The sequence below is a fragment of the Heptranchias perlo genome, chromosome 33 (assembly GCF_035084215.1).
Source record: "Heptranchias perlo isolate sHepPer1 chromosome 33, sHepPer1.hap1, whole genome shotgun sequence".
Classification (NCBI taxonomy): domain Eukaryota; kingdom Metazoa; phylum Chordata; class Chondrichthyes; order Hexanchiformes; family Hexanchidae; genus Heptranchias; species Heptranchias perlo.
In genome coordinates, this window is record NC_090357.1 from 7,393,847 (window position 1) to 7,414,300 (window position 20,454).

The window sequence follows — 20,454 nt, forward strand, 5'->3', positions numbered from 1 at the left end:
TGGGGGAAAAGAGGAGCGTGAACAGAGAAACTGGCGGTAAGATTACAGTACAGAAAACAAATCATTTTGGTACTTGTTGTGCTGACTGTACATTGTGTGTTGAAACAACACGATCGAAAGGCTAAAGCACGCGGGTCCTGCTTCGAGTCGGAGAGGACAGAGATCAATGGATCATAAATGAAGGACTTCAATCATTTCAAGAACTGCTATTCCTCTGTGTAAAGTAACGGTGAGCCTGAGGACAATGAAGGGGAAATTTTCGAGAGTAATTTCTACTCCTCAGAGTAAGGCCAAGGAGTGATTTTAGAATTGTGTGCAACTAGGGCTGCAGGGCAAAAAAAAGTGCATTTCACAAAAATTAACCGCAGCAATGACACCGGAGGATTTTCTTTTACACAATAAAAATAACATTGCTGGTGAAAACTGTACTTGCTGCATTGACACCGACTACCATCTTTCAAAATCTGTTTTTCTAATAGAATCGTTTGATCTAATGATTAAAGTATAATTTCGAGTAGGGACCATATTGCTCCTGGCAACGCTACAGATACAACATAATGAAGCTCTTGTTTAGAAGGGAGGGGGTGTATTAAAAAGAAACATGATGACTACAAATACAGCCCATGTCGGCCAACCAAATCAACGCTGCATCACAAAGGTTATTTGTGACTCAAAAGTAAAGCAGAATATACAGATCAGATCAAGACGCAAAATTTGTATTGAGAAAGACACTGGTGATGTGCTTGGGTAGTTACTCCTAGCCAATTATTTGAATGCCTAATTCTTCCGCAGTCTTTTCTATGTTGTCAGCCGAGGTTCCCTCAACCTCCATATTAGTCTCTGCATCGGATACCTCGCTTGTATGTGGTGCATTGGTCAGAACATAGTAAACGGTTTCATTTTCTCCGTGCTCGTTTGTCCGATTGACCACCCGGATGATGGGATTTTTATTCAGGTCGGAGGAGTCCAAAGGCGATTGTTGGAGATGTTCTCCACCAGCAACCTCACCATGACTGGCGTGTTCCGTGTATTCGGTTGTGCAATAGTTCAGAGGGTCGGGGCTGTGTTTGTCTGTGCCATGTTCCTCACTGTTTGATTCCTCCACTGGCTCCAGTATAATCCCTCTTAGGTTAGCTTCTGACAAAACCAAACTCTCTGACATGCTGTCCAAGCGGCCTTCCTGCTTTTCCCGGTCTTTCATTAGTTGCTCGGTCAGTTCGACACTCTCGTAACGTACCAACTGCAGCCGCATGTAGCCATCTTCATGCTCTTTGTATCTGGATGAATGAACATTAATGCAAAAGGTGAGAGGGTGCCGTTTGTGCCACACATTTTTTTTCTGCTCCCTAGGTCTACCCACACCATGTGACATTCCTTGGCCAAAAGGGGAGACAGGCAAATTAATCTGCTCCTAGGCCTCTTCAAGCAAGGTACTAGGTCAGGAGAGGTATTTATCAGTCTATGGGTGAAGGGGCTGGGAAAGGCAGGGTAAAAACAAAGACGGGGAGAAAAGAAAACTAGCTTTTTTTCCTCCCTTCATCCCTGCAAGGAAATGGCTGGTAATAGTTAAGACCTAATGAGCTGCTATGTGGGACACGGCAGATGTGAACCCAAGGGAAGTGCATTAACGTGCTGTGCCACTATGCCACAAACATGACCCATGTCAAGAGAATGCCTTTCTGAGTGAGATCGTAAACGATCAGGAGCAGCTGAATGTTTGTCCCAAACATGTCCATGGGTTTAATGTTCTTTTGTGGACGTACTGGTCAGGACCCAACATCAGGTCCTGGGCCTAATACATCGGTCCAGTGCAATACTGCATTTCTGTCGCAAGACGTCCCAAGTGAACAAAGAGCTTCCACCAGTGAGTAGTCAAAAAATAGGTCCTTTTTTTCCCAATTGACCAATCAGACTTTCGGCACATTATCTCCATGTTCCAGCCTTGCATCTCACACTTGTGAAATTTCAAAATAGTTTTCCCCTTCAATCTAACTGGACTTGCACCTCTTCTGCCAAGAGGGTAGGCAAGCTGACTTGATCAGTTGCAAAGAGGCACGAAGGTACTGCCCAGATTGGGTGACCCTCCTTCCAATTCCCTTCATCTCTTCTCCCCACCAGGCAAGGAGATGTCAGCTTCTGCTCACCCACAAAATCAGTAAAGAATAATATCAAGAACTGATCAGAACACAGCAGAACTGAAACTATGCCCGTTGACTGATTACAATGGGTATTGGTGCCCTAAAACTCAGCATCACTCGTGAAACATCCAAATCCTGTGGCTGGTCTATCACATACTCTACTTAGTACAGATTGTAAGAATGGTTGAGGGCAACTGAAGGGAAGGGGGAGAAAATAGGATTTTTTCCTCCCCGGTGACACAACTCTGACCCCTCAATATCATTAGATCATTTTCCCTGCTCCCAAATTAGTAACTGTACATAATTTAAAAAAACATGATATCACATTTTTATATTTCTTTACAGATTTTGTTCAAACCTAAAAGGGACACTTTAAAAAAAAATCTTCATTTCAAGTCTACGCCGGGGAATTTCTGCTTTAGTTGCAGCTGGTGTCGGCATCAAACAGCCTCAGGCTTTGAATAAATTAGATGCATAAGTATAGTTCCCATAACCCATCCCAAGAACATCCCATGCTCCGCCTGTGTAACCAGCTCCGTTTCCCACAGCAGCCACTCTTATATGATCTCTGAAATTGAGCCTGTTAACTCAATGCCAAGCTTTGGGCAATTTTACATCAGTGAGTTGTGCCTGTAGTAACTCATTTCATAGAGATGCATCCCATCAACCCAACGAGAAAGCAGGAAAATAGGACCGTGTAATTTCAGTCCCCGAGGGGGTTCCAAGTTCAATGCAGGTAAGAAAGGACAAATGGTCCCCCTCCTGTGCTCAAAATCTCCACATTTTTAAACCAAGAGAAAGCTGAAAGTGTGTCGACCCAGTTTCCTTGCAGTCATACGATTTTAACCTAGATCAGTAAAGATATACAACTACTTTACAGGATTCTGACACTTCATTAATTTAATAGGACCACAATAATTTTATAACACCCTATTATAAAAGCTCTCAATCTTATCACTCTGTTAGATCTGTGAAGTTTAGCTCCAGATCACATGAGCAATTACCTTTCTGAAGTGAAATTACTTCTTTAAGTAAATTCACTGCCTGTGGACATATATGTGTGCACTTAAGTTACAGTATAATTTCTAATTCAAAAGATCAGGACAAAGTCTCGATCATACTGGATAGAAAAAAAATCATTTTCAAGGACTTGTTTTTGTAAATTAATCATTTCTGGGCACAGGAGCGATGCGGTGGGGTGGGTCGGGGAGAAACAAGAGGTCAGGTGATTTGCCACAGCAAGAACAAACTCTTCCTCCCCCCACCCACCCCCCCAATTCTTGTACATTATCTAGTGGTTAGTTAGAGTGGCAGAGGACCCTGTCCTCTCAGGTAAGGAATTGTATAATGGTGCAATATGAAATAAAGAGTTAGAAAATAAAATGGAAAAATGCACAATATACCAACATACCTGAACCGTGGGTGACCTGAAGGCCACTTAAACTGATGCTTCTTCCTGAGGTGTACAGTCAGATTGTTACCTCTGGTAAAACACTTGTCACAAACATGACATTTGTATCTGGGTTCCAAATCCCCCTGCGAAGGCCAAAGTCCATAATTACACCAAATCAGAAACTTAAAATGGTAAAGCTAAACCAAATCCAGCTGCAGCCACAACTGATCTCAAAGACATAGTGTCTACTCTCAAAAGACAGAATACCTCCCATAAAGTGTTTATAACCACTACAAAAAATTAATGTCCTTTTAATTCTGTTCCTTTTTTTAAAAAAAATGAATTGCAAATGCTATTGACAATCTTGGCAATTGACTTCTGAGGAGTTACTGAGCCTATGTGAAAGAGTCAAATTAATATGCAGTTGAAGCTGACAAATCCAGCGTTAATGATGCGGTGGAAAAGAATTCTAAGAGTATCAGCGGACTGCTGTTATGAGCATGTCCTCGTAGTCTGCTTTAGAACTGTATTGACACAAGCTTGAGAACAAGCTGCTCACCTGTCCTTTCGATTGTGGATAGTGCAGGGAGAGCGGGAAAAGGTGCAAGAAAAAAAAAACCCAGAAATCCCACCCTCACCAACAACAATCACATATAACGGGTGGGTCTGGATAGATGAGTTCAGTCGTCCCCCACTCCCTCCAAAGAACTGGTTGCCATCAAGACGTCAAACTACAGAGTTTCATATAAGGCCTACGTGGTTGTCAAAAGACATCATTGGTCTAGTGCTGTGGCACTAGTTTTACATTTTGTGTAGCTGTTTTACTTGGTGTCAGCAGTGACCAAACATTGCATCACTGCAAGGGCTGCCAAACAATAATCATCTACTCTGTTTTGCCAGTAGCCCTCCTTATATAACAGACCATTCCAGATGCGATACTGTGGTTGGTATCCTTACAGGTAGACTGGCGGTGCAGCTGTTGGGCCTTACAGATTTCACTTTTAAAAAATGAAGCAATATGCTGCACTACCTTCAACTGCTTACCTCATGTACCTTCCTGTAGTGGGACTTGATGGAATATTGGGATCGTGCGCTGAACGTACAACCAGCAAACTCACAGCGATAGGTCGGATCCTCACTGTGTGTATCCAAATGCTTTCTTAGATCCACCAAGTTCTTGCAGCTGGGAGGAAACACATTCCAGCAATGACCTCTCTAAAATACTACTATTTATATTTAAGTCTCCAACCTCCCCAATTAAGTTTGAAAACCCCCAATACAAATGAAAGCACAGAATTTGAGACTTGAAATAAGAATGTTTCTTTGCTTTTTTAAAAAGCAGAAATATTGCTGAGGGGATCATGTAATACAGTGCCTTTAAGTGATGTTGGAACTGTGGCATCAGACACAGATCTGTTCTGTTCAATATCCTCAAGTGAAAATTCAGGGATTCTCCAGCCGCTTTGCATTAAAAAGACACATCCTGTTCTATTTTAATCTTTATTCTTGGGAATAGAGAGGTGATCCAAACAGAAACCTTTTCAATTAAGCTGGGGAATAGCAAGGGATTGGTCACATAACTAGGAGTATATTACAGACGAATGAACAGTGGAAGGGTGAAACTTGTAGACGAATTAGAATGGTGGGTATTATCAATAGTTGTAGTTGTAAAAGATTTTAAGTTATCCAAAACAGGACTGGAGAAAAGGTGAAAAAGGAGGTTTTGTTGTAGGTTAATCAGGATTGTTTTCTCAGTCAGTGTGTCGATACTCCAACAGGGAAGGAAGCAATGCATGACCTGATGTTGCGTAAGGCAAGGAGCAAGTAGGCAACCTGTAAGCAGGGCAGTATTTGGGAAACATTGAGCACAATATAATTAACTTTATAAGAACAGAAAAGAAAAAGTTGAGGACAAGAGTACTTTACAGGATACAATAAAATTGGAGCAAGATATAAAGAGACCTTGCCCAGATTAAATTATCTGCACTAAATGCTTAATCAAAGTTAAAAGTTGGGCAAATATAAAGAGCATAGGAAAGCTACATGAAGTGAGAATAGAAAGGCTAAAAGAAAATATAGCAGAGAAAATGTGCAAAAAAATAGCATTCAATAGACACATTACTAGCAAGAGGATAGCCCAGGTTGAGATAGGGTCAGTACGAAATGAAGGAGGCAAGCTTATAGTGGAGATTGGGGAAATGGCAGAAATACTAAATAAGTACTTTGCTTTATTTTTTTTTAAACAGAGGAGATAAAAATTGGAATTGTGGAATAACCAGTGGAGGTTACTATTTAAAGAGAAATGGCACTAAAGAAGTTATATAAACTTTTAAGATAATCAACGGTTTACACCCAAGTATCCCGAGGGAAGCTAGAGAACAAAGAGGCTCCAACAATAATGTTCGAAAAATTCTGCGAAAGGAACATTGTGTCAGAGGGGGACAAATGTGACACCCTTCTTCAAAAATAACCAAGGAAGTTATAAGCCAGTTCATCTTACTACAAAGTTGGCAACCTACCAGACCCCTCTTATGGGATGAAATTACGGAGCACTTGAAGAAACACGAGTTAACCACGTTTTATCAGCATGGATTTCTAAAAAAGGTCGTGTTTGACCAACATAAAACTCTTTGAAATGAAACAGAGAGGATAAAGGAAATGCAGTTGATGTGGTTTATACTGATTTTTGAGAATTATTTGATAAGCTACCACATAAAATACTTATGGCAAAGTTAATGGAACACAGAATTAAGGGGGACGCGGCCACATGGATAGAAGTTATTGGAGGGCAAAGGGTAGTTGTAAAAGGAATTTTCTTGGACTGGAAAGGTGTGGCGTGCGTTGTCCCACAGGGTTCCTATTGGGGCTGCTGTTACTTACAATATACATTATGATCTAGACTTAAGAATTAAGGAAATAATTTTGAAATTTGCTGATGACACCAACGATGGCAAATTGTGATGAGGATTGTGAAAGACTGAAGGAGAACATAGAAAAGCTGGTAGGATGGACAAATAGGTGGCAATTGCAGTGTATTTTAGAAGAAAGAATAGGTGAAGGAAGTACATCTTAAATGGTACCATTTTAAATGAAGTGTAGGAGCAAAGGGCCCTGCTGTGCAAATACACAGGTTATTAAAGATAGCAGCAAAACTAGGTAAAGTCATGATAAAGCAATCTGAATCCTTGGTTTTGTATGGAGATATAGAATACAGAAGCAAGGAGATAATGTTGAACAAGTACAGTTAGTTAAGCTGCAGTTGGAGCATCGTGTACAGTTTTGGGCACTCCATTATGGGAAGAATGTAAAAGCATTACAAACATTGCACATAGATTTATTAGGATGTTAGCAGGGATGAGGGGGTGAAAGTTATGAAGAGACATTTGAGAGGCTGAAGCTTTTTTCATTGTTGGCGGAGAAGATTAAGGGGTGAGTTCAAAGAGGCCTTCAAGATTATGAAGGGTTACGATAGGGTAAATTGTGATAGATTGTTTCCACTGGTTGATGAAATTGCAGCAAGAGGGTGCAAATTTAAGAGGTATGAAAGTAGATGACCACCTGACCAACAAGTAGTACAGTGTGACCAAAGACAGCCATGGAAAAACCCAAACTGACTCACACTTCCAGCCAGAGAATAATAGAGGTGGAAAAGCAGGAAGAATAGAACAAGATACAATATTTTAACTCTGAAGGGCATACCTGTATTCACAGTATTCACATCTGAATGGCTTCTCGTCGCTATGGCGGAATTTGATGTGGTTCCGCAAGGCAGAAGGTGCTGGACAGGTCATGTCACAAAACGGGCACTTGTAATAGTTCACTAAAAAAACAAACATTCAATGTTCTCTCAAACCCAGCTGAGTATTTTATGTGTGTCTTCATAATGAGGGAGTCAACTGTTTACTGAGACGCAGGATGACTGACTTTTCTTCTGTATACTAGCAGAAGGAACTATAATCACACCAACATCCTATATACAAGTCACACTTGTTTTTATCTTCAATTATTTTGCAAAGTTTTTATTTCTAATCTTGATTCAAGAGAAGTAGTGAGCATTTTGGCCGGGGGGAGGGAGTAATGTACGGTTCCTCCATCTAACTAAAAAGACGATTACAAAGACTCTGTGAAACTTGCTACTTAACTGACATCACAAAGACCATCACTCCAACCATCAAGTCAGGAAATGAGTCATAAATACCCAGCAACACCAGGATTGTAATGAACTTTCCCAACTCTGCTCCGATGTGCATGGAATATTGAAAAGGAGGTTGGTCCATAATACCCTGTATTCACCCTTAAGATTACAGTGACTAAGCAGCTCTCTCTGCTAAGGATGGGAAAACCTAAAATTGCAAAGCCCTGCAGGAAAGTGAAATATATTAAGAATCTCCAAGCAGGGAGGAGGCTGCTTAGACCGTGCTGTTTTATCATTAAAATTGAACGGAAATTATGCTGGTGAAAGTTGGTGTTTCATCCCTATAAAACTGACATCACGGGGGAAAGGGGCCAGAGTTTGTATGAAAAGGTCCCGACTGAAAAGATTAGCGACTGCACAAAACTCTACTCACCGTGATGTCGCATGTGATCCCTGAGTAGCCTTTCAGTGGCAAATCTCTTTGAACAGTGGGAGCACTGAAACCGTTGGTCTATTGAGACAAAGAAATGTGACACATGATTCTTTTAGTAATAGGTTCAGTACGATGTAAAAATAGACATTCACATGCTGCCTTTGTGAAGTTCTGTATCGAGGTCAATAGCATCAAATGGCATGCTCAACCACAACCCAGTTTGAAGTCACTGGCCTTACACCAAAGTCACATTGTAAGTTAACTTTTCCGGGCTATTACCATGCTGGGATGACAATTAATTCAATTAAGGCACCATTTAACAACTCATGATTGCTGTTCACTCCCAAAAAGGTTTGCAGTCTTTATACTGCAGTGGATGGGAGCTGCGGTATGTATATCATTTCTATGTTCTGAACAGGTTGCAGGAAACAAAGATGCCACATTTCAAATACAGGGGTCCTGTCTGGGGAAAGGATTTAAATCAGACAACTTCAAAACCAGATCCCTCGCAACACTCCAAAAGATACTTTACTTACATTCCATGGCTGTCTGTCTCCGGATGTGGTCAAAGAACTTGGTGTTGCTGGCAAACATCCCTCCACAGGTAGGACATGCCACCACTTTCTCCTGCGTGTGGCTACGTAAATGCTCCCGTAGCTTAAATTTCACTTTGAAAGTTGCTTCACAATCTAAAGACACAAAAAAGTAAATCAATCTGTGCCACTCTGCCCTACTGTCCCAGCTTGATTTGATATGGAGTTCTGGATTCACCTTTTCGATGGTTTAGTATGTTATATACCTGTGTGAAGCTCCTTCCTTTTTAAAAGGTGGAAAGGCCCAAGTTTATCCAGCTATTCCTTATCACTCAGTCCTCCCAACTTCAGCAATAATCACTACTTGGGAGAGTTTTGAAGCTGTAATTAATTTCTACATTACCCAAAACTTACCATTGTTGACTGATGGTAAAGACTGCACGATATATTTTACTGCAAGATGCATATCATGTCAAACTTTTGCCACTTTCTTGGCCGAAAAGACAGAAAAGACTCCAAACCTCAAAGCAAAGTTATGCATAGCACCAGCAGGACATTATCATCTCCTCTCATCTAATTACTAGATCTCAAAACACATCACACACATTACAATTAAGGTGACTGCAGCAGATTTCTATCCAACAGGTAACTTGATGAATCACCAATTTTAATGACAGAATTTCATATATAAATTGGATACAATCTGTCAAGGAAAGAGGGAGTCCTACAAACTGATGGCAGAAGGTTTCTTTTAAGGCTCACATAACAAAACTCAGAAAAGCCAAGATTATGTTGATCCACAACTTATATGGAAAGCCTCATCTTCCAAAAGACACTTTGTTCACATTTGGAATTAATGAAACAGGTCAGGAGTCTAGAAAAGGAGAAATCATATTTCTGAAAGTTGAAGATACAAAGCTAAATATGATTTATATAAAAATTAAATCTTTAGTATTGGACCTCAGCAATGGGCACATTCTCTCTAATAACTTCCACCCCAGCTAATTTAAGGTACACTTTTTGTTTTCTGTTTATATGATAACAATTACCATTAACTTGGACAATCACTAAAGATCATTTGAGAAGACCTTTTTCTTCTCCCCATCGAGTGAATGTGAAGCCCAGTCTCAGAGGTGAAAGGGAGTCTTTTTCAGCACGTTTGCTGCATTCTCTCTAACGGGGGCAATTTTCTACCCAGCTACCAAAGTTAAGCTACATAAGGTACTCATTCAAATCAGTCACGAAGGTTCTCTCACGATCTCTTGGCCTGTCATAATTGACTTGTGAAGGAGCCTTCACGTTAAATTTCACCTCATCACGGTCAGTTGGGGTCAGTCTGCAAAATACAGACTGTGGAATTAAGCAGAAAGCTTGTTAGGCAGCACTGGCTCCAGGAAGGACTCACCTTTCCAACAGCAGGGGATTATTAGATTAGTGTCTGTGGTTGCATCACGGTCCGAACACATTCCATGCATGTCCACATGTCTGTAGAACCATTCCGGATTGTCAAAAGTGCTCTAAGGAGAAAATAGCAGCATTCAAAAAAGTGGCACAGAACAACTGGTGTTAAATATAACATGTAATCTGTGCAAGTTTCATCTTTAGTACATAATAGGGGAAACCAGTCTGAATCAGGTCACCTCCCTTCTGGTGAGTGGACTTTCCCCAACAGTTCACAAACAATGTAGCTCCCCACCCCAGGAACGAACACGTCCATCAGTGAAGATGCTTCACAAGTAACAAAGGAGCCGGTAATTTACTGCACGGATGAATGTTTGGGATGTCATTTTCTTCCCTCACTCAACATCAAGTTTTCTGACCACAATATCTCATCTGGAGGATTATTATGCTTTAAACATTGAAACTCGATAGTACATTTTTTTTTAAAAAACCTCATGGCTAAAATTAAAGTCAACAAGAGCGTACAGAGAACCGGATAGGAAAAGTGAGATTCGGATATGAATGGGTGACTCACATCACAGTGCCCCCAGAGACAGACGAAGCTCTCCGGGATTTCTGGAATGATGTTGCGACTCTGTTGGTCCAGCAAACAGTGCTCGAGTTCGGTCTGCGCCTGCAGGGACTGTAGACCCCAGTGCTTCAGTTTCGTGTGGTAGGCGTGAAAGTAAACATGACGGATGAGGTCAGCCGAGCTCTCCACTGAGTAGAAGCCACAGTCTGCCCACAGGCACTGGTGCTCCTCTAGGAAACAAACACACAAAAGGAGAAAATCAAAGCGGCATCACCATGGACACTGGATTAGTTTTCGCTGCCAAAACACATTTTCGTTGTGTCTCATTCCACACCCAACTTTCAAAAAAAGTTTATTCTCCAGTATCCAAGTCAGTGTTATTGACCAGATATACTGACATTTACCTTATTTGAAGCTCTAAGTTGCTACTTGCTTACATTCTAAAGGGAGGAGTGGGCTGGAATAAGTTCTGCTGAATTGCCCCGTCAGTTTTATAACAGGAGATGTCGTTATACTTATGTAGTTCATTAGGTCTTTCCTGCTGTTTTGAACTGCTGGTGAATTTGATTTCGATCAGTGTAGGAGCAACACGAATTGCTGCTCCAGTGAAACCATCAATTTACAATACGATCGCCATCCTATTGCCTCTGATATTCAATGGGTGAGGGGCAAGCACAAAATCTCTGCTCCCAAACTGCCTAACCAACAGTTCGAAAGTATTAAACATTGTAACACGGGCCAGCTGAGACCATCTTAACATTACACGGATCTCCCTTTGTACCATTTGGGATTATGGGCCATTCAGAATAAAATTCCTCTTTGACTCAGCTATATTAACAATATACACGTAACAATGAAAAAGCATGTCCACACAATATACCTTGTAAAGGAAAGATATGTTAAATTTAACATGTGAATTTACCCACATTTAATGACTGAAAAACATTGAAATACTGTTTTCGGAGTGTTTCCAGTAAATAGAGTCCATTGCAGAATCGGGAAACGATTGTGTAAATTCTTAACTTTTCACAAACTCCAACTCATCCAAAGTCCCTCGGCTGTATCCTGCCCTGCATTAAATCCTACTAGCCCATCACCCCATTCTCATCATACTGCAGTGGCTCCCTGTCCCCCAGACCTTGAAGGCCTTGCCCCACCCTACCTCCTCCAGCCCTGCATCCCAGCTCATGCCTTTTAGTCCTCTGGCCACATGTGCACTGCCACCTCCCACTGATCCTCCATCAAGAGTGGCGCTTTCAGCTGCCTCTGTCCTATTTATGAAATCTTTTCTCTGAACCACTTGGTCGTTCTGCTTCTCTCCCCATCCTCAAAACCTATCTTTTCTACTGTGTTTCTGGTCATCTCTTCCAACCGTTTTTCCTTTGTGAAATACCTTGCAACAGTGTTCCATTAGGGGCATTATAAAACTGTACATTATTGCTCTATAACTGCTGTCGGGAAGGTGGGGGGGGTGGGTCAAACACTGACTCACTATCATGCCTCACATGACATCCAACTGGGAAATGTATCTGCAGAAACCTGGATGTGTTAAACAAGACAGAGATAATGCTGAGATCAGGCATGCTCCTATAATAAAACGGGGAAAGAGAGGAATAAAATAAATCAATCTGCAGCAGTTATCTCAAGCTACCCCTGCATACTTTCTACCAGCCAAATCAAAGCAGTAATGCTGGAAACCTGGGAGCTAGCCACTCATCCCTGCCATACATAAATAACATGTCCAAAGAAAAAAGGGGCTGTGTCTATACAGATTTTTTTTTAATTCCAGATATTACTGGCATCACAGAGCAGGGAGAATTCCTCTGCTCTTCTTCGAAATATTGCCATGGGATCTTTTATATCCACCTGAAAGGGCCTCAGTTTAACGTCTCATCCAAAAGACGGCACCTTTGACAGTGCAGCATTCCCTCAGTACTGCACTGGGAGTGCCAGCCTTGGGATTTTGTGCTCAAGTCTCTGGAGTGGGACTTGAACCCACAGCCTTTTGGTTCAGAGGCGAGAGTGCGACCCACTGAGCCACAGCTGACAGTTTAATCAAAAGTTGCCATCACAAATCTCATTTGTGCTGCTCATCAACTGTGACATCGCCCTACCTTGTGGTTCAATGACATTTTCATCCCCCTGGAGTTGGTCCTTTAAATGCTCTGCAATGTGGTTGCTGAAATCTTCCATTCCGGACGCGATGAATCCACACGAGCCCCATTCACACAAAAGCACAAGAGAATCATACTTCAGATTCTTCCCAGCAGCCATTACATCGCATCTAGTCAAATAAGAAAATACACTCAGTACGTTACCAGATTTGGAATACTGTTTATCATATCTTCTGTCCTGTCAGATTGCATTTTCTTCAGGTTTTTAAAAAAAAAATAACAAAACTCGTTATACAAGACTTGGGACAAATTGAAAGATTTTGATTCCCTTCCTAGGATTTGCTAATTCGCTTCTTGGCCGCTGATGACTCATTTATCACAGGGTGAGGAACTCCTTTCCAGGACCTGGCTGTAACCGGTCAGATTTTCCTTCAGTGATGTCACCAAGTGAATGCAGAGTGCATGCTACCAACACGCCGTTGGTAAAACTGCAATGTTGCACCAGGACACTTGTGCGATACTCCCAATTCAACATCTCAAACTGCTCCGGTTACCACCAAAAGCCCTGTATTCAACCTAATGTTATATGGAAAGAAAGGTGCATTTATATAGCACCTTTCATGTGTAATCACTGTTGTTTTGTAGGCAACTCACCTATTCTCCAGATAAAACCTAACATTTGGAAGGATAAAATCTACACGCTAATTGAAATACTGGATGTTTTCAAGTGGACATAGCATGAAACTTTCACAAGCCCACCGTCGTACTTTACAGAAAACCCAGTGGAAGCATCTACAGCACAGCTGGGTAAAAATGTCACCACTGGGCTTTATTTAATCCTAGTAACAAATCTTTGGAACCAGCAACCCCAAAGTAGGCACACATTTCTATTTCATACTTTTTAAAACACTAATATCTATTGTGAAATTGAATCTTTTAAAGTTTACTATTTGTTTCTCTGGATACAAAAATCACTCTGTACTCCCAGCAGGAACGTTTAGTTGATCATGACACCCAAAGACAAAGGGGATGATATTCCTCCTGTTAACAACTTTAATGGAAAGTTATCTCGAGTATAAACAGGAAATCTCATTTTGTACTTCTGACTTTCTTAGTAAAATTGTCAGGAGGAAACTAATACCCACTACATAAAATCCTTAGACGGATGATTAAAATTTAGTATAATCACTAAAAGGCAAGCCATACAACGTTGTCACTAAGATTTCAGTAGGACCTAATGATAAGTCTGAGAGTTTTTTCCACTACATCCACTTGAGCTACGAAAAATCACCCAGCAGTACAATTAGATATTTTGTTGTCTGTGTCTAGAGTGAGTGTTATGAACTGTACAGCAATATGGTAAAATATAGGTGGTTACATGGCTTTCATTGTTGGCGGGGGCGGGGGGGGGTAATTAGAGCCTTACACAAGAACATGTTGGCACTAGTGCAATTTCTCCTATAGCTTATCGATGTCAATATGTTATGTAAGATTAGCGACAACGTTGGAAAAATACATGTCCGAACAGGCCAAACAATTTCTGTCCTATCTATCCAATTGAAATATCTGTTTGTGGCCTAAGGTTGCTAGTGTAATTGGTTCCTGTGCTCATTACCCTTTGGGAGGACTTCACTGTAGATTTTCCTTTTGTGACTATGATAATCAGAAGATCTTACTATTGTGTAACTCCTGATTTTGTAGAAGTAGGGGATACAAGAGTTTGCAATGAGTTCTGTCGTGCTCCACTATGCTGTATACCATCCTCTATTTTTCTAGTGCTGTTGGCCACTCATTTTACGTGGTTTCTTTATTAAGGAGACCGGGTGTGGTGTGAAGAATCATTTACCCTCTCTTCCGTTTTGCCATTTTGCTCCCATCAAATCACATCCCACGTCCAGTTGCTGTCACGTATTTGAGAGCTTGCATCTTCTGAGGCGTGCAGATTCTCAATATACCGGCATGCATAGTTCCATCTTAGTTCTGCCTTGGTTACCCATCACAATCTCTGTGAGGAACTTCAGAAAGTTGTTGGTTTGCTTCGGCAGTTTGCTTGAGGTCTGTCGAGGATATCCAGATTGCCAAAAGTGTTGTGGCGGCTAGACCAATTCCTGAGAATATGATGAGACAGTTAGAGCCACTTATGGTTTGAATGCATTGTGTACTGCCATTGAGTGTAAATACCTGATTCATTGAAGAAAATGGCCTTTAAAACATACAGGCATAAACACCCAGATATGATTAGCAATATGGAGCTATCATCACTATACTGCCTGCACTTATCAAATATAATTTGCAATCGCATTAACTGAAGACATTTAAATTATATCAATCCATTTAAACATTGGCCGCTGATTTTTTTCAGGCAGCAGAAAAATAAAATCACTGAAGATGCGTAAACAGGCCAGGATGTGACATGGTGTTTAAACAGAAAGACGGCTGCAGTTGGGCAGCAATCTTTCCACAAAGACTTCCAAGATTAATAATTTTAGGTCTCATTTTAAAATGGGAATGACCGATATTATAACAAGAATTTATAATTGAAAAATGTCTGCATGCATTTTACAGTACAATGTTTGGAATCAATAAAGCTGCAGTGTGTGCTCCTGCCCCACTTAAAAAAAGCTCTCTCTTTAAATCTATTTGACATAGACTGCAGACCAGAATGTCCACCTACAGAAGGAGGCATCTGGAAATTTCTAACAGCATAAAAGAGAGACCAAAGATTGAATTTTTAAAATAGAAGCCCATTTTCCAATTATTCCACTGGCAGTATTACAATTTTCAAAGATTTCCATCATCAACAAAGCAACGCTGAGAACTCAAGCCACAATCCCACGCCCCTCTGATCCTGCAACCCTGCCATGGATTTGGACTTGGTGAAAGGTGGAAATCCCCACAGCCCGTTTGGATCAGGAGCCCAGGTCACAGGCACCATTGGATTCAATGATGTTACCTTGTGATCACAACTGACCATCTCAGTGGTGGCTTTAACAGGTGAAAAGTGGATGGGGGGGGGGGGGGGGGAGAAATAAGATTCATTCCCCAGATGAAAGTAGGGGGAAAGTTGCATTCAAATATTAAAGGAGCAGTCAGTCAGTCAGTGAGCCCCCTCCCTCTCTCTCTATCTATTCTCCCCTCCCTCTCTCTCCCCTTCTCCCTTCCCCCACTCTCCTCCTTCCGTTCTCCCCTCTCTCACCTTCCTTCTCCCTCCCTCTGTTCTTCTCCTCCTCTCTTTCTTTCCCCCCCTCACCTCCCCCCTCCTCACCTCTCCCTCCCCTCCTCTCCCTCCCCTTCCCTTCCCTCCTCACCTCTCCCTCCCCCCTCCCCTCCTCACCTCTCCCTCCCCTCCTCACCTCTCCCTCCCCTCCTCACCTCTCCCTCCCCTCCTCACCTCTCCCTCCCCTCCTCACCTCTCCCTCCCCCCTCCTCACCTCTCCCTCCCCCCTTCCCTCCTCTCCTCACCTCTCCCTCCCCTTCCCTCCTCCCCTCCTCACCTCTCCCCTCCTCACCTCTCCCTCCCCCCTCCTCACCTCTCCCTCCCCCCTTCCCTCCCCTCCCCTTCTCACCTCTCCCCTCCCCTTCCCTCACCTCTCCCTCCCCCCTCCCCTTCTGACCTCCCCTCCCCTTCTGACCTCCCCTCCTCACCTGTCTCAGCCCCAAGTGACGACTGGAGCCGGAAGTGCGGACCCCCACCGCCTGCGCACCTCCACTTCCGGTGGGCGGGCCGATCTGCTCCCGCCCTCCTGCGCGCGCACCCGCCGCCGATTTAAATCCGTTCCATTTACAACCGCCGGGTTTCAAGCCGCCGCCTCCCGTGTCAGAGTGACCGACCGAAATAAGCACTCCCGGACCGTATTATTATAATTAATTAATTACTTAAAAGTGGCCGAATGGCCACTCCAATCACCTTTAGTTGGGCGACTCTCGGGTATGGAGCGGATCCGCGCGGTGTGATTGACATCGCTTTTCTCCAATCGGAAATCGAGCTGAGGACGCGGCCTGGACAAACTGCCCAATCAGCAGGGGCGGGACCGCCTCTTGGACCTGATTGGCGCAAAACCGCATCCGGCCAGTGCAGTGTCCGGGTGGATCAGTTACAATTCTAACCGCTGAATAAAGGTTCCGCCGCAATAGCCCAGCTCATGGAGGACCGACATCATAGAATTTACAGCAGGCACGGGCCATTCGGCCCAACAAACCCTCTTTCATTCTTGTAAGGAATCTTACACCAGGTTATAGTCCAGCAATTTTAAAACTGTTGGACTATAACCTGATGTGGAGATGCCGGTGATGGACTGGGGTTGACAATTGTAAACAATTTTACAACACCAAGTTATAGTCCAGCAATTTTATTTTAAATTCACAAGCTTTCGGAGACTTCCTCCTTCCTCAGGTAAATGTTTCAGGATCTCCTCGAAGCCTACGCATTTATACATATAGAACAATACATGGTGTTTACAGACTGCCCCTGCAACTGCCTGTTGCCAAGGCAATTACCGTGTTCAGACAGAGAGGTGTCACCTGCAGAACCACCGAATACACATTCAACAAAAAAACAAACAGGGAAAAAAAACAGAGAGAGGCAGAAACATCCGGAAGGCAGAGAGAGCCAGCAAATGACCCATTATATTAAAAACAGATAACATTCGTTCGCTGGTGGGGTAACGTGTAGCGTGACATGAACCCAAGATCCCGGTTGAGGCCGTCCTCATGGGTGCGGAACTTGGCTATCAATTTCTGCTCGACGATTTTGCGTTGTCGTATGTCTCGAAGGCCGCCTTGGAGTACGCTTACCCGAAGGTCGGTGGATGAATGTCCATGACTGCTGAAGTGTTCCCCGACTGGGAGGGAACCCTCCTGTTTGGCGATTGTTGCGCGGTGTCCGTTCATCCGTTGTCGCAGCGTCTGCATGGTCTCGCCAATGTACCATGCTCTGGGGCATCCTTTCCTGCAACGTATGAGGTAGACAATGTTGGCCGAGTCACAGGAGTATGAACCATGCACCTGGTGGGTGGTGTCCTCTCGTGTGATGGTGGTATCTGTGTCGATGATCTGGCATGTCTTGCAGAGGTTACCGTGGCAGGGTTGTGTGGCGTCGTGGACGCTGTTCTCTTGAAAGCTAGGTAATTTGCTGCGAACGATGGTCTGTTTGAGGTTGGGTGGCTGTTTAAAGGCGAGTAGTGGAGGTGTGGGGATGGCCATAGCGAGGTGTTTGTCCTCATTGATGACATGTTGAAGGCTGCGGAGAACATGGCGTAGTTTCTCCGCTCCGGGGAAGTACTGGACGACAAAGGGTACTCTGTTGGTTGCGTCCCGTGTTAGTCTCCTGAGGAGGTCTATGCGATTTTTTGCTGTGGCCCGTCGGAACTGTCGATCGATGAGTCGAGCGTCATGTCCCGTTCTTACTAGGGCGTCTTTCAGCGTCTGTAGGTGTCCATCGCGTTCCTCCTCGTCTGAGCAGACCCTGTGTATTCGCAGGGCCTGTCCATAGGGGATGGCCTCTTTGACGTGGTTAGGGTGGAAGCTGGAAAAGTGGAGCATCGTGAGGTTGTCCGTGGGCTTGCGGTAAAGTGAGGTGCTGAGGTGCCCGTCTTTGATGGAGATTCGTGTGTCCAAGAAAGAAACTGATTCTGAGGAGTAGTCCATGGTGAGCTTGATGGTGGGATGGAACTTGTTGATGTTATCGTGTAGTCTCTTTAGTGATTCCTTGCCGTGGACTATAACCTGGTGTTGTAAGATTCCTTACATTTGTCCACCCCAGTCCATCACCGGCATCTCCACATCTTTCATTCTTGTCTTTGTTACCTCCAGCCTGGACTATTCCAAAGCTCTCCTGGCCGGCCTCCCATCTTCCACCCTCCCTAAACTTGAGCTTATCCAAAACTCTGCTGCCCCGTATCCTAACTCGCACCAAGTCCTGTTCACCCATCACCCCTGTGCTCGCCGACCTACATTGGCTCCCGGTCCGGGAACGCCTCGATTTTAACATTCTCATCCTTGTTTTTAAATCCCTCCACGGCCTTTTCCCCTCCCTATCTAACCTCCTCCAGCCCTACAACCCTCCAAGATCTTTGCACTCCTCCAATTCTTGCCTCTTGCGCATCCCCCGATTTTAACCGCTCTGCCTTCAGCTGCCTGGGTCTTAAGCTCTGGAATTCCCTCCCTAAATCTCTCTGCTTTTCTACCTCTCTCTCCTCCTTAAAACCTACCTCTTTGACCAGTCACCTGTCCTAATATCTCCTTATGTGGCTCGGTGTCAAATTTTGTTTGATTATCACTCCTGTGAAGTGCCTTGGGCTGTTTTACTACGTTAAAGGTGCTATATAAATGCAAGTTGTTGTTGGTCTATGCCGGTGTTTATGCTTATTTCTGTACAGAGACAAACTACACCTTCAACAATTCAAAAAAATTACAGCAACTTTTTTTTTGTTATGACAGTTATACCTCTTACATCACTTGTTACTCCATTTAAAAGAAAAATGATTTTCAGTAGACAAATACATCATCATGTATTTGTAATAATTTGTAACAGAAAATGTTGGAGACACTCAGCAGGTCAGGCAGTATTTGTGGAGAGAGAAACAGAGTTAAAGTTTCATGTTGATGACCTTTTATCTTCCAGTTCTGATGTCAAGCAAGTTTTTTTTAAAACTGAGCCAGGGATAACGGGAGCAGGGAAGGAACAAGAAGGAGAGGACTGATAGGGTGGTGGGCAGGAGACGATTAAATGACAAAAGGAATGATGGTGGCAACTGTGGGGAGGTGGTGAAAGGGCAGGCATTGCATATAACTGAAACATTAACTCTTTTCCATCTCCACAGATGCTGCCTGACCTGCTGAGTATTTCCAACATTTTCTGTTTCAGATTTCCAGCATCCATTGTATTTTGCTGTTTTTAAAAAATGTATTTGTACTTGTTTTTCAAATTGTGTAAACATGCCAGCGTGCAGCAAATCTCTACTTAGATCATGCATCAATACAGTATCGTTGTAAGTTAGTGCTTAGACAGTCGATGACAGCACGTGGATTGGCGCATGGAATGATGAAATGTCATTTGGCTTATCAAACCCTCACTTTCCACAAACCATGGACAATTCAACCTGTCACCTCCTGAGACAACATTCTGCTTAAATACCACCAGATACTCAAAGGCAGTATCACAACACAGTGAAGAATAAAGCAACACCACCTGAACTGTGTCATACCTTTGAAACAAACTGCAGCCTATGTTATTCTGTAAGAAACAAGTTTGAATTTATATAGTACCTTATCAGGTGTGTTAGGATCTCCCAAAATATTTCACAATTTGAAGTACATTTTGCACATATCAGGAATGGGCTAAATGACCTGTTGATCTTTTTTTTTGGTTGCAGGGGGTTAATGGAAGAACATTGGCCAGAAGCATGGGAGAACTCACTGCTTTGCTTTGAGTAATGCCATGGAAGCTTTAACATCAATCTCAATAGGTAAATGGAGCCTCGATTCAATGTCTCTTCTGAAGAGTGGCACCTCTGACAATGCAAGACCTCCTCTGTCCTAAAGTCCATTGTGGGACTTGAACCCACAACTTTCTGTCTCAGAAGGTGAGAGTGCTATCACCTGAGCCAAGCAGACACATTACATAGAAGTGCCATTTACATGGTCTTTTATTTTCCACGTGATGTTTGGAAGCAGCAAGCCTCACGGTGGACAGCAAATACCATTTGGTATTCTACTGTACCATGTGGTGGAACTTA

The 20,454-nt window shown here is 43.0% G+C and overlaps 1 protein-coding gene across 1 annotated transcript; it reads right to left on the minus strand.

The window, feature by feature from the left end:
* Nucleotides 1-566: 566 nt before the first annotated feature.
* On the minus strand, nt 567-16,455 carry hinfp (histone H4 transcription factor). The gene is made up of 11 exons (XM_067970944.1): nt 16,364-16,455; nt 14,565-14,826; nt 12,719-12,888; nt 10,608-10,834; nt 10,038-10,149; nt 8,636-8,788; nt 8,100-8,177; nt 7,231-7,351; nt 4,576-4,714; nt 3,550-3,674; nt 567-1,277 (listed from the first exon to the last, which is right to left on the minus strand). Exons 2-11 carry the CDS (start codon nt 14,582-14,584, stop codon nt 758-760), a joined length of 1,665 nt encoding a protein of 554 aa, XP_067827045.1. The 5' UTR covers nt 14,585-14,826; nt 16,364-16,455; the 3' UTR covers nt 567-757.
* Between the last annotated feature and the right edge of the window lie 3,999 nt (nt 16,456-20,454).